Raw genomic sequence first — 13,556 nt, forward strand, 5'->3', positions numbered from 1 at the left:
GTGTCCCCCAGGGATCCATCCCCAACACACACACACACACACACACACACGCACACACACGCACACACGCACACGCACACACACACGCACACACACGCACACACACACGCACACGCACACACACACACACACACACACACACGCACACGCATGCCTATGGCCATACCACCCTGAACATGCCCAGTCTCGTCTGATCTCGGAAGCTAAGCAGGGTCAGACCTGGTTAGTACTTGGATGGAAGAACACACACACATACGCATACATAAGTCTAAATCCAAGTTCTACATGTGAAAGAAAACATGCAATATTTGTCTTTCTGAGCCTGACTTATTTCACTTAACAATGACTTCTAGTTGCATCCATTTTCTTCCTGTGTCATGAATTCATTTTTCTCTATGGTTACAGAAAATTCCATTGTAACACATTTTAATTATCCATTCATCTGTTGATAGCTTTTCGGCTGTTTCCATTTCTTGACTATTGTGAATAGTGCAGCTATAAGCACAGGTGAGCAACTATCTCTGTGGTGTGTTGACTTAGATCCTTTGAGTACATCCTGGAGTAGTATAGCTGCATCATATGTTAGATCTATCCTTGAGTTCTTCAGGAAATGCTCATTTCCACAGTGGATACACAAAGTCACATTCCTCCCAGCGTTTGTTGCCATTTGTTTTGTTTTTTTTATGATAACCACCCTGACTGGAAAGAGATGGACTCTCAACGCAGTTTTAAATGACCCTTATGGCTAAGAATAATGAATACCTTTTCAAGTACTTATTGTTTCTTCTTTTAAGAATTGTCTATTAGTTCATCAGTCCATTTGTTGATTTGATTATTTGGTTTGATGGTGTTTACTTTTGGTAGCTCTTTATATATCCTGGATATTAATCCCCTGCCTGTAATTGGCAAAGTTTTTCTCTCATTCTATAGGTTGTCTCTTCACTGTGGTAATTGTTTTTCTTTGCTCTGCTTTTGAATTTCATGAAATCCCATCTGTCAATTATTGAGATTATTTCCTGTGCCATCAGAGTCCTTTTCAGAAAGTCCTTACCTATTCCTATAACCTTGAAGTGTTTTACCTATGTTTTCCTTAGAAGGTTCAAAGTTTCAGGTCTTACATTAAGATCTTTGTTCCATTTTGAACTGATTTTTGTGCAGGGTAAGAAATATGGATCTACAGTGGTTGGGGATAAGGGAGCAAGGAAAAGAAAGGGGAGGTGAGTGGGCAGAGCCAGAGGGATTTTAGCACAACGAATCCTGTGAAATATTAAATGGTGGATGAATGTTGTTACCTACTAATCCAGGTTCACAGAATGTGAGACACTGAGTGTACCCTGATGTCAACTGTGGTCTTTGGGTGATAATGAGGTGCTGATGTAGCTTTATCTATTTCAACAGATACATTATTTTGGTAAAGTATGCTTATGACATGTGCAGACAACTGGTATATGAGAAACCTTTGTACCTTCCTCTCAGTTTTACCATGAACCAAAAGCCGCTCTTCGAGATCAATTCTTTCAAAAATCAGTGGTTTCCTACTTGTGATCTTCATAAACTGAACTTATGAATTTAAAACATGGATTTAATTTCATTCTCTACATGTAGAAATCAGTTTTCCAAGACTCATTTGTTTAAAGACTTTTTCTGTAATGTATGCTTTTGGCAGCTTTGTCAAAACTTAGGTGGTGTTAACTGTGAAGCTTCATTTATGGGTCCTCTGTTCTAGTCCACTGGCCCACACATCTGTTTCTGTGCTAGTATCTAGCATGCTGTTTTGTTACTATGGCTCTACAGTATAATTTGAGGTCAGGTATTTTGATGCCTCCAGCATAGTTGTGCTTAGGATTTTTTTTAGCTATCTAGGAACTTAGACTTCTGTATGAATTTGGGGATAATTTTCCTATTTCTATAAAGAAAGTCATTGAAATTTTAATGAAAATTGCATTGGATCTGTACATAGCTTTTGCTACCATAGCCAATTTCTACCAATCCATGAGTGTGGGAGGCCCTTCCATCTTCTAGTGTCATCTTCTATTTCTTTCTTCAATGTCTTAGAGTTCTATTGTTTTCATTTTTGTATCTGAGGGTTTTTGTTCGCTTTGTTTTATTTTGTTTCTTTAAGCTACTGTGAATCTGACATTTTCCTTTATTGCTTCCTTGGCAAATTTGTTATTGATATTTTTAAAAAGCTACTGATTTTGTATACTACTACTTTTCTGAAAATGTTTATCAGGTCCTAGAGTTTTCTGGTGGTGTCATCAGGGTCTTTTTAAATATGGGATCGTGTCATTACCTAACTTCTTGCTTTTCTATTTATATACCATTTCCCCCCTTTCTCTTGTCATTGCCTGTGCTAACACTTTAAGCACTATATTGAGCAAGAATGGAAAAGGCTGACATTCTTGTCTCTTCCCAGATTTCAGAGAAAATGCTTTCAGTTTTCCCCATTCACTGTCCTGTTGACTTTAGTTTGCCACATATAACCTTTATTAGTTGAGATATGTTCCCTCCATTCCTAGTTTCTTTAGCACTCTTATTATGAAAAGATGTGTAACTTTTCAAAGACCTTTAGTGTGGAGATGATCATGCAGTTTCTGTTCTTAAGTCTATTTATGTGTGTTGAAATTGATGTATGAATACAAGGTTGAACCAACCTTGAATTCCTAGAATGAAATCAACCTTGTCATAGTGTATGATCTTAATGTGTTCTTGAATTAAATTTGCAAGTTTTATTGAGAATTGTTTGCATCTCTGTTTATTAGGGAAATTGGTGTATAGTTTTCTTCATAAAAAGAGTTTGGCGAGTAGTGGGGAATGGCTGGGGGTGCCGACAACACAGCAGACAATAGCAGGGATATTAGAGTATAAGGGCTCTAGTGGGGGGAGGGGGGCTATTGGCATAATTCCTTCCCTTTCAATTTTATGGAATGGTTTGAGGAGCATTGGTATTAGCTCTTCTTTAAACATTAGGTGGAATTCAGCAGTGACTCCATCTGATCCCAGACTATGTTTCATAGAGTATGTAGTAATTGCCCATTTATCCCCTTTAATTTTGTCAATTTGTTCCTTTTCTCTCTATTTGTTATTTGGCTAGGAGTTTGTCAGTCTTATTTAGTTTCATCAAACAAATCTCTTAGTCTGATCAGATGAATTCTATGTTCTTTTATTCTCCATTTCATTGATTTCTTTCCTTATTTTACTCTTTCTTACTATCTACTGCTTTGGAGTTTGGCTTTTCTTTTTTTTCTAGAACCTTGCAGTATATTGTTGTTTCTTTATTTGCAATCCTCTGATTTTTTTCAATGTAAGCACTCACAGCTATAAACTTTCCTCTATGCTGTATTCCAAATGCTCTGGTACATTGTATTTTAATTTTCCTCTGAGTCTAGGAATGTTTAGATTTTCTCCCTGATTTCTTCAGTAATGCACTGGTCATTCAAAGGCATATTTTTATTCTCCATGTATATGTAGTTTCTGCAGTTTTTCTGGCTCTTGATTTCTACATTTGTTGCACTAGGATTCAAAAAGATACAAGAGGTTTCATTTTTTTGTATTTGTTAAGACTTGATTTGTGGCCTACAACGTGATCTATTTTAGAGAAGGTTCCATAAGCTGCTGAGAAGGATGAATATTTTATTTCGATTGGATGGAATATTTTATAAGTATCTGTTAAGTCCATTTGATCTACGGTGTTGTTTAACTCTTGTATTTGCCAATATTTACTTTGGATGACCTATCTAGAGATGAAAGTTATTTTTTGAAATCACCCACTATTATTGTATCAGGATCTATCTGACCTTTTGTGTCCATTAGTGTTTGTTTTATAAAATTAATATATATGCACTTATAGTTGTTATACCTTCTTGGAGAATTGTTCCCTTTATAAATATGCAGTGACTTTCTTTATCCCTTATGACTAATTTTGGTTTGAAACCTACCTTATGTGATATCAGATGAGCTGCACTGGCTTATTTTCCATTTTTGTGCACTTGATAAAATGCTTTCTATCCTTTGATTCTCACTCTGTGGGTGTCTTTCCAGTAAAGTGAGGTAGTTGAATCTAGTTTTTAATCCAATCAGTCACCATTTCTCTTTACTGGTGAGTTGAGGTCATTTACATTTCAGTTTCTTTTTTAGAGATAATTACTAATTCCTGTCATTTTGTTGGTTATTATTCTGGTTGATTGGACTTTTTTCTTTATTTCCTATTAGTATCAGGGGTTTGCCAGTTTGTTATGTTGGATATAATGGATCTTACTAGCTCTCCTCTGTCTAGTCATTCTTCTCATGAAATTTATTCTTTCCTGTGCTTTTGTGAGTGAGACTGTCTTTCTTCTTCCTCTTTGCACAGTGTCCCAGTTAGTATCATCCGCAGTGCTGGTTTGGATGTTATCACTGCCTCAGTTTGTGCCTATCCCGAAATGTCCTTAGCTCTTCATCCATTTTAAAGGATAGCTTTGTTGGATTTAGCATTCTTAGTTGTCAGTTATTTACTTCAGGGTTTGAGTACATGTTATGGCAAAACACCTTCATGTAACTTTAGAAAGTGAGACTCAATGCCCAAGATTCTTACAAATGTCTTATGAGCTAGGACCACCCACAGCATTGGGAATGGCACCTTGTAAAAGCCAGGAATGTTCAAAGGACTCAGAGGTTGGAAGTTCTAGTGATCCTGTCACCAAAGAAATGATGTAGGAATCAGAGATTAACTCAGGGGTACAGTGCTTGCTCCATAACTACCAGGCCCTTCGTTCTGTCCCTAGCAATGAAATAAAGCAAAAACAAAAGAAATGACTGGTGAACATTGTTTCCTCAGCGGCATGTGTGGTCCGAGATGCCACCGGAAACATGAATGACACCATCATTTCTGGAATGAACTGCAATGGGTCCGCAGCCTGTGCATTGGGCTATGACTTCTCAAGATGTCAACATGAGCCCTGTCAGTATGGGCTGATGAACAATTTTCAGGTATGAATTACCAGAAAAATAAGAAAAGGAAGGAGAAGAAAAGAAGATGGGAAGTTTATTGATCTTGTTTGCATTTTGAGAATATCAAGTACAGTAAGGCTTCTGGGTCTGCAATTAATTACCTATTGATTGATATGAATTGAGCAAGGAAAAGTTTGGAAGGCAGAGAAAGAAATCCTATGGTATTGTGTGGTTGTGTGGTACCAGTTCCTGTGGCTTACAGGTACAGTGGTGGCAGACAATAGGCAAGGGTGTGAATTGTGTCGCTAAGGAGAAAGCACTGTGGCATTCTGTGTCTTCTAGTCAATTGTGCAAGATGTCCTGACGGAATGGGGAAACTCAGGCTAGTTAACACTCAGAATGCATTCTGTGTATGGGTTTTGCATTAGGAAAACCTAACATGGCCCAGAGGGCCAAAGGCCGAGGGCAAGGAGAAATTGTGACTGAGAAATCAGGAAGAAAATGAGGACAAATCAACAGGAAAAGATGGGAAAGTACTTAACTTGAGACATTCGTTGTCCTGCATGATCAATGAGGAGAGGAATAAATAAATGTGTTGAGAAGTTTAACAGCCAATGCAGAGAAATTACTTAGCTGAAATCATTATTTCAAAATATGACTTAAACTGATAAACCCTCATCATGTCTCAGATCTAAATTATGTTTAATGAGCACAGGGAAAGCATTTGGAAAGTCTCTGTATGCAGAAGAGAAGCTAATGCCTTTAAAGAGACTAAGAGCAGTTCAGCCCCTCCCACACCTTATTCAAACCACACTCTGCTGGAGAAAACTTCCTGTCACCAAGAAACAAAGGACCGTGAAGAACATTTCCTTCTTTATTTTTTCCAGTATTTTCTAAATATATTATGGAAATATCTACTGTTTTATAAAGAATAAAAAGAGGTTATTTCATTTTGAAAAAAATAAGTATTAAGAATTCCAAATGGGGGCTGGAGAGATAGATGACAGTGATTAAGAGCACTAACTGCTCTTGCAGCGGACCTGGGTTTGGTTCCCAGCACCCACACAGTGGCTAACAATGACCTGTAACTCCAGTTCCAGGAGATCTGGCACCCTTTTCTGGCCTCCATGGTGCACACATGGTATACTTATATATACAGGCAAAACACTAATACACATAAAATAAAAATAAATAAATCAAAAAATTGTTTTAAATGTTTCAAATATGAAACAGGGAAAAATGTTGGTGGAAACAGTTTATAAAAGATTACAAATCACAGACGGTGAAGGAAGAAGTCATTGCATTAAAATGTGAGTTTTAAAACTGTCTGTTGCATGAGTCTCCTTGTCTGAATCTCTCTTCTCAAGGTCATGAGCATGGTGTCAGGGTTTGGCCCCCTCATCACTGCAGGAATCTTTTCTGCAACGCTGTCCTCAGCGCTGGCCTCCCTCGTCAGTGCTCCCAAAGTATTCCAGGTAATGCAGCCACGAGGGCTTGCTTTTCTCCCACTTGCTGTTCCCACTGCATGAGGATCAGGCTGAAATATTCATTCTCACCAGCAATCATTTTCCATCATTTTCTGAAACAGTTAACACTTGCATCTGGCTCAAGTGCTGTTTCTGCCACATAGTCAAGATCAATTCAAATAGTATAAAGAATGATGAACCACACTGTTAACTTCGCCTTGTATTGTGCATCACTTAATCTTCCCCCAAATCTTCTTGTTTGAATCACCTGGAGAAAATGACTGTGCACAGATATAAATGACAAATGTCTCCTCTTCTTTTTCATTAGGCTTTGTGCAAGGACAACATCTTCAAAGGACTACAGTTCTTCGCAAAGGGATATGGGAAAAACAACGAGCCCCTAAGAGGATACTTTCTCACTTTCCTGATAGCCATGGCATTTATTCTCATTGGTTTGTAACTTTCTTGTACTTATTGGAAGCCAAAGAATTCTGATTACTCAGACTTCTCCTTTCAGTTTGAGGAATTAGCTGGTTCATGCTTAAGACCCCCGTTCGGGAATGCTGGAGTCTGTCTAAGAAGGAAGTGAGAGGTCCTTGTGAAGAGGGCCTTCGAGAAGCTGGGGAGGGGGGCCGTGCCTGGACTTGCATCTGTTCTTTGAATCTGAATCTTGAAAACCTATCTAGCCAATACAACTGAGCCCTTCCTCCAGCTCTATAGGCTCTAACAACAGAGATTACCCCTGGTGTCACCTGACAGCTCTGAGTTAGCAGAACTGAAGTGTCTACACAGTGACCATCTACTCAGAATCACCAGGGTGTCTGTGAAAGTGCAGATTCTCCAGGCTCAACTCCAAAATTACCGAGTCAGAATCTCTGAGAATATGGAATCTACATTTTATAAACGCCTCAAATCACTGCTAAACATTAATATTTGAGAACTGCTTACCCAGACTACAATCTTAGTTTTCTTTCCCAAGGAATGTAGAAGTAGCTTTGTGGTCTTGGAAGGGCAGGCTCAACATCTGCAGCCTGCACACTTCTTGCTCTTCCCTAAGGCCAAAAATAAGGGCTATTCAATTCTCTATGTTAAATCAGGAGGTGACTATAATTCATACATCCTTATAAACGTTCTATAAAGTTGAAGAGGGAAACATAGTTAACTCACTAAATTTGTTAGCACATTAGGAAATTAAATAAAAATGATTACATATAAAGATGTTCTAGTAATGTAATGTAACCTTTAAGACATCCAGTTATTGCTCTGTTTTATTACATTTTATTTATTTATTTATTTATTTGTTTATTTATTTATTTATTTGTGTGTGTCTGTGTGTTCATTTGTATAGAGGTCAGACAACAACTTGTGAGAGTTGGTCCTCTCCTTGAATGTCATTCCCAGGGATTGAGCTCAGGTAGTCAGGCTTAGCAGCAAGTACCTTTAACTGCTGAGCCATCTTGGTGCTCCCCCACACGCTGCATTTAAATTATCACACAACCAACATTTTTAAATGCATAAATTAAATTATAGTCTTTACATTTATTCAGATGGATGTGGCATTATGGTAGCACTGTTCACCTATTTTCTTAATAGTCTTTGTGCTCTACAAATGATGCCTTGTTGCTGCCTGTATTTGCATCATTAAAGTTGATAGAAATCTCAATTTCAAATTGATGAGAATATATTTTCTTCTTATACTACACAATAAACAACCACACTGAGATTAAATCGTACTGAATATGAGCCACTAATGCCAAAGTGCTCTTGATAAGCCTGAGAGGTAGAAGAACTCTTTGGAGACACACAAAAGAGTAGAAAGAGCCACGAGAGTTCTTACTAAAGTCAGAGAGAGCATACAGGGTATACACTGATTTCCAGTGGGGAAGTTTTTGGTATTCTGAGATTTGACTAATCTGTCGTCCTACAGAGAGAGCATACAGGGTATACACTGATTTCCAGTGGGGAAGTTTTTGGTATTCTGAGATTTGACTAATCTGTCGTCCTACAGAGCCTCCTGGCTGCATACACAGCGAAGAACACAGGTTCAGTGCATCCAAAATATCTACAGAAGAATCTGTCATATGCTAAGTCCCACACAGTCCTACCCACACCAGTATGAGTTTTTGTAGATAGATACCCTTCATTTTCTGATCGGCAGGTTTTCTTAGCTGAAAGTGTATTTGTAGTCCAAAGAAAAAATAAGTTCTTAAACTTTGACAGACATTAACAATGTTTTCAGTTTCCAAATAAAGTCAAGCTTCCCCCTGCAGCAGCTGCTGAGCCCCCAGCTCTGCTCAGACACACAGGTTTGATTCTGCTTCTCTTGCAGCGGAACTGAACGTCATTGCTCCCATCATCTCCAACTTTTTCCTGGCCTCATATGCGCTTATTAATTTCTCCTGCTTCCACGCCTCTTATGCCAAATCTCCAGGTAAGCTGACATTTCAAAGCGAAAAGAAGCCTAAGCACACAGTTAGTTTGTCTCAACAGAATGAAAGAAGTCAGTGAAAAGTGTTCAATCTGTGTTTATATGTTTTCTTATATCCTAGTGGGCAGCATAATCCACTGTATTTTGGTGAGTTGGGGGATGACTTCCGAAATAGAAAAAGAATCATTTGAGCAATGGCCTTTTTGACCAACCGTAAAGTCAATTTTCTCCTGTGGCAATAAATTATTCATTGCAAGAGAAACCACATTTATTTCAGCAGTAGAAAAACACCACTATTTATTTCCAGGCTGAAAGTGACCACAGAAGTGGAATAAATGTATATATTTGAGACTTCCTTACTATCAATTTGTTTCCTGCCCATGGTGCAGAAGAGAAGGATGAACAGTTCCCATAATTACCTGCTGAGTGCCTGCGATGCAGATCTACTGCTGAGATCCTGCCAGGGGCATCAGTGTACATTTGGGGCTGTGGTTTTAAATAGTTCAAAATTCCATACCCAAGAGCCTTCCTCTACCAAGTCACCCCATCTGCTTTTTGCTTCCATTGTCCAATAAAACTTCTTCTGTCTTTCCTCCAGAAAATCCTCTAGAGGTCATCATGACCCTGAGAGTTCTTCACCATGAGAACTTTTATCAAAGATACTAAATGCTCTTTTACAGCTTGCTGCCATCCTAGCCTCCTTTGGAAAACCTGCTGCCAAAAAAGTGCTATAAGAAGGGGAACCTGTATCCATGCAAGGCTGCTAGGTCACAGAAAATAACTTCAGAATTTAGTGTGGGCACATTCCTTTGACACATCCCTTTAACACAAAGAGGCATGTGATCACATGTCATGTTTTTTAAGCAAGGCAGTTGTGCAAGTATCAGAAGAAAGAGTAAAAGAAGTCATAGAAAGGAGAGAGAAAAGAGGGGAAAATTAAAAAAACATTTACAAGAAGACACGTAGATATACAAACCCTAAAATATCTCTCTCTCTCTCTCTCTCTCTCTCTCTCTCTCTCTCTCTCTCTCTGTCTCCTCTCTCTCTCTCAAAATCGGGGCATTTCCAATGATGTTCTTGAAGTGCTATTTCCATCTTGTGGTCATTTAGGAAATTACTCCTGGACACAAAGTTCTGCTGGGTTTTAGAGGCCCCAGATTTACAGTGGCGTTCACCCACTGATCAAATGTGGTCAAATCGGAGGTTCCCATTCTGGTCATATTGTAGCCTACCCTCTTTCATTTCAGAACACACTAATGGAACACAGAAGCCTATGTGTGTAGAACTGTGGCAAACACAAAATGTAATGTAATTCAGGTTAAAGGAAATTCAGGTTTAAGGAGCCACTACTAGAAACATTTCTTCTGTCCTTAAAGTGTTGATTCTGAAGAAGCAGGCTTGTCTTATCAGGGCAATGGTAAAGCAGACTGACTTCACTGCTCTGTCTTTCCCATGGGTGAAGAGCCCACTGTCTTAACCTTCTCTTGGATAAGGAGGAAGCTCCTTCTCCCCACCTGTTAGACACCACTCTTTCCATCCCACCCACCTCCTTCAATTCCTGATGGCATCCATTTTAGATGCTTAAGGTTTGGTATCCTGGGAAGATAATCAGAACACGCAGTCCACAAGCATCCATTTCCCAGGATGCTTCACAGTTCCCAAATTTTATGACATCCTTTTTGGTATGAATACCACTTTCAGAGACCAAGAATCCAAGACTATAGAAAGACAATAAGAGTTAGGAAATGGACCTTAAACTATGATTTTTATGACAGAGGAAGACATGACACCTTCACTCCTACAATACACCGTGTAGTATGGTAGCAGTAAGTGTGAGGGAAATTTTTCTTCAGTGTGCTACTTTTACTTTCAGGGTGGAGACCTGCATATGGAATTTACAACATGTGGTTATCTCTTTTTGGAGCAATTTTGTGCTGTGCAGTTATGTTTGTCATCAACTGGTGGGCAGCTGTTATCACCTACGTCATAGAGCTTTTCCTCTATATCTACGTGACTTACAAGAAGCCAGGTAAGAGAAGGATCGCCTAGGATGAATTTCCATGTCTCTGTCAGTCCATCAGGCATTTATCAAGTGGCTTCTTTGTACTTACACGTATGCTGTGTGAGGCAATTTGTCATAGTACAATATAATACAAGAATAATAACAGCTAACCCTGTGGAGCAGGGAGCACTACGTGGGATATATTCATTTAATCTTCACAGTAATGTTGCACATTAGATGTTATGAGTCTCATTTTACAGATGGAGAAACTGGAGCTCAAAGAGTTGGCCATTTGCCAAACTAACAGTCAAGGTGTGTTAGAGCTGACATTTAAACCACAGGCATGAGGGACCAAACCACAAGCTTCCCATTGTATGACCTTATACTTTTAATGTCCCCAATGAGATAAGGCTCCTATCTCAAGGAGCTCTCAGAGTCACCACTAAGCAATCAGCTACAATGCAAAGTAGTGTCACAAGTGCAGTGTAAACAGATTGCTGAGAAAAGGGGGAGGTTTGAGTAACCTTGGATATGTACAAATTTTTCTTGATTCATAGGTTGTGTTCTCAGGGCCACGTACTCTGCATGAATTTAATAAATATTTGTTGAGTAACATCAAGCCACATGGAGATGTTAACACCAGAGTCGGGGAATGAGATTCTAGGTAGAGGAGAACTGGGATGAGCTGAGCAAAGGTGTGGAACATTTGGAAAGCCTCAAGGTCTTAGCACATATAGTGTTCTTGAGTACTAAGGAAAAGGGGTGTGAGGTGGCCTGGACAGGGAGGCTGGGGCCAAAAAATAAGGTAACTGTTGTGAGAAAGAATCCAGATATGGTGAACACAAGATCTCCTAAGTTATCCAGCTGGATAAACAAAGCTGGACCGGAACTTCAGAACCAAGGAGGAGGGTGACTATAGCCAGAAAAGTCTAAGGACTAGAATGCAACACCAAGAGGCCAGGGCCTCCGCTGCATGCCTTACTCTGCCAACCAGGTGGAGATGGGAGCAAATACTTTGGAAGGATTTGTTTTGATTTTATTGTCACTTTATATATTGTTAACATCTGGTACAATTGACGGGATGGTAAAATTTGACCTTTTATTGAGGTAGAGTTCATATGTTTTGATAACTTATAAAACCCTGTAACCACCACCACAATTAAGATGCAGGATTCCCCCAAGAGTTCCTTTATAGTCCTAAGAAGTTAGTCTGCCCCGTGGACCTCTTAGCAACTTACTCCGTTCCAAAGGCCAAAAATGTCGAAAATATTTGGGAGCTTTTATCTAATCCTTAAAAGATTTTAGTGTTACTTCTTCAGAAGGGGGAATGTTAGAGTAGCCAAAAGCCCCATTAAAAAAAAAGAAGAAGAAAGAGTACAAAGAAGAAAGGGTACATGAAGTTACCAGAAAAAAGTGATGGGGAGAGATGGGAGGAGTTGGAGGGGAGGGAGTGGGCATGGATTTGATCAAAATACCTTATATGCATGTATGAAATTCTCAATAAATTATTTTTTTTTAAAAAAAGAATGACTATTAGGTCAGCGAGATGGCTCAGTGAGTAAAATGCTTGCAGCACAAGTCTGTAAGCCTGATTTCAATTCCCGGAACCCACAGTGTAAGGAGAGAACCCATCCCCAACATTATCCTCTGATCCCCACACACATATGCTGTGGCTTGCACACACACACACACACACACACACACACACACACTAACAATGATAATATAAATAAAATTAAACTGAAATGAATGAATGCCCTAAGGTATGCTCAATGCCTGGTGCATAGTCAACACTAGCATCCACTTACTATTACCATTTAATCCTCAGGTGAAACAGTCACTTTCCTAACTCACCAGAGTAAGAATAGGGAGATTTATCTAAGGTGGATCTTCAAGTTCCTCTCTGAGACTTCCCATCAGAAAACTTCAAGAATCCATTTAATATTTAAATTTCTGGTTTTAAAGCAAAGAGTGGTAGTGCTGGTCTGCTGTACTATGAAGATGGGTTCTGAACGGTCAGACTAAAAAGCTTGCTAAGGAGCCTTGACTGTCTCTGTGAACATCTCCAAGAATTCCTGAGCTATTCAGTCCTATAGCTCAAAAACACAGATGACTGCTCACTGTCCATGTATACAGAAATCTTTTGGCTTTCAGTTTAAGAATTTGTGAAGGCCTTAAATTTATTCTGAAGTTGACTGCACCTACCTTTCTGCCTCCCTGACCATTGTCACGTGTGATGCTTTTCCTACTCAGCACAATGTCTGGAACTGCAGCTTTACAATGTGGCCTTGGCTGGAAAAAGTACCTCCAAAGGTTTGCAAAGGTGCCCACAAGAGTCTGAAATGCTCTTTCCAGGAAATACTGTGCTGTTTTTCCTCTAACTTGGGTGTGCTTGCATAGCCAAGAAAAATTGTAGGTGAGAATGGCTTATAAAAAAAATGATTCAAGGGGCTAGAGAGGGTTCAGTGGTTAAGAGCACTGGCTGCTCTTGCAGAGGACCCAAGTTCAATTCGTAGCACCCACATGGCAACTAACAACAGTCCGTAACTCCAGTTCCAGAGGATCCAACACCCTCTTCTGACCTCCACTGGCGTTGCACGACATGGGTGCACTTACACACATGCAGACGATATATGCATATACATAAAATAATAATAATAAAATTATTTTAATTATTCAAGGCATACAGAGAAATGGTCAATTTTTGTGCCAATTTTTTCCTTTGTCCACA

The 13,556-nt window shown here is 39.2% G+C and overlaps 1 protein-coding gene across 1 annotated transcript in view; it reads left to right on the forward strand.

The window, feature by feature from the left end:
• The window catches only part of Slc12a1 (solute carrier family 12 member 1), a 93,860-nt gene that overhangs the window by 37,092 nt on the left and 43,212 nt on the right, over nt 1–13,556 (forward strand). The window contains exons 11-15 of the mRNA XM_008849418.2: nt 4,817–4,968; nt 6,297–6,404; nt 6,724–6,847; nt 8,725–8,826; nt 10,697–10,852. Of these exons, the coding sequence (XP_008847640.1) occupies nt 4,817–4,968; nt 6,297–6,404; nt 6,724–6,847; nt 8,725–8,826; nt 10,697–10,852 (642 nt within the window). The remainder of the gene's footprint in view (nt 1–4,816; nt 4,969–6,296; nt 6,405–6,723; nt 6,848–8,724; nt 8,827–10,696; nt 10,853–13,556) is intronic.

This window comes from Nannospalax galili, unplaced genomic scaffold, assembly GCF_000622305.1.
Source record: "Nannospalax galili isolate Female #2095 unplaced genomic scaffold, S.galili_v1.0 scaffold891, whole genome shotgun sequence".
NCBI lineage: Eukaryota > Metazoa > Chordata > Mammalia > Rodentia > Spalacidae > Nannospalax > Nannospalax galili.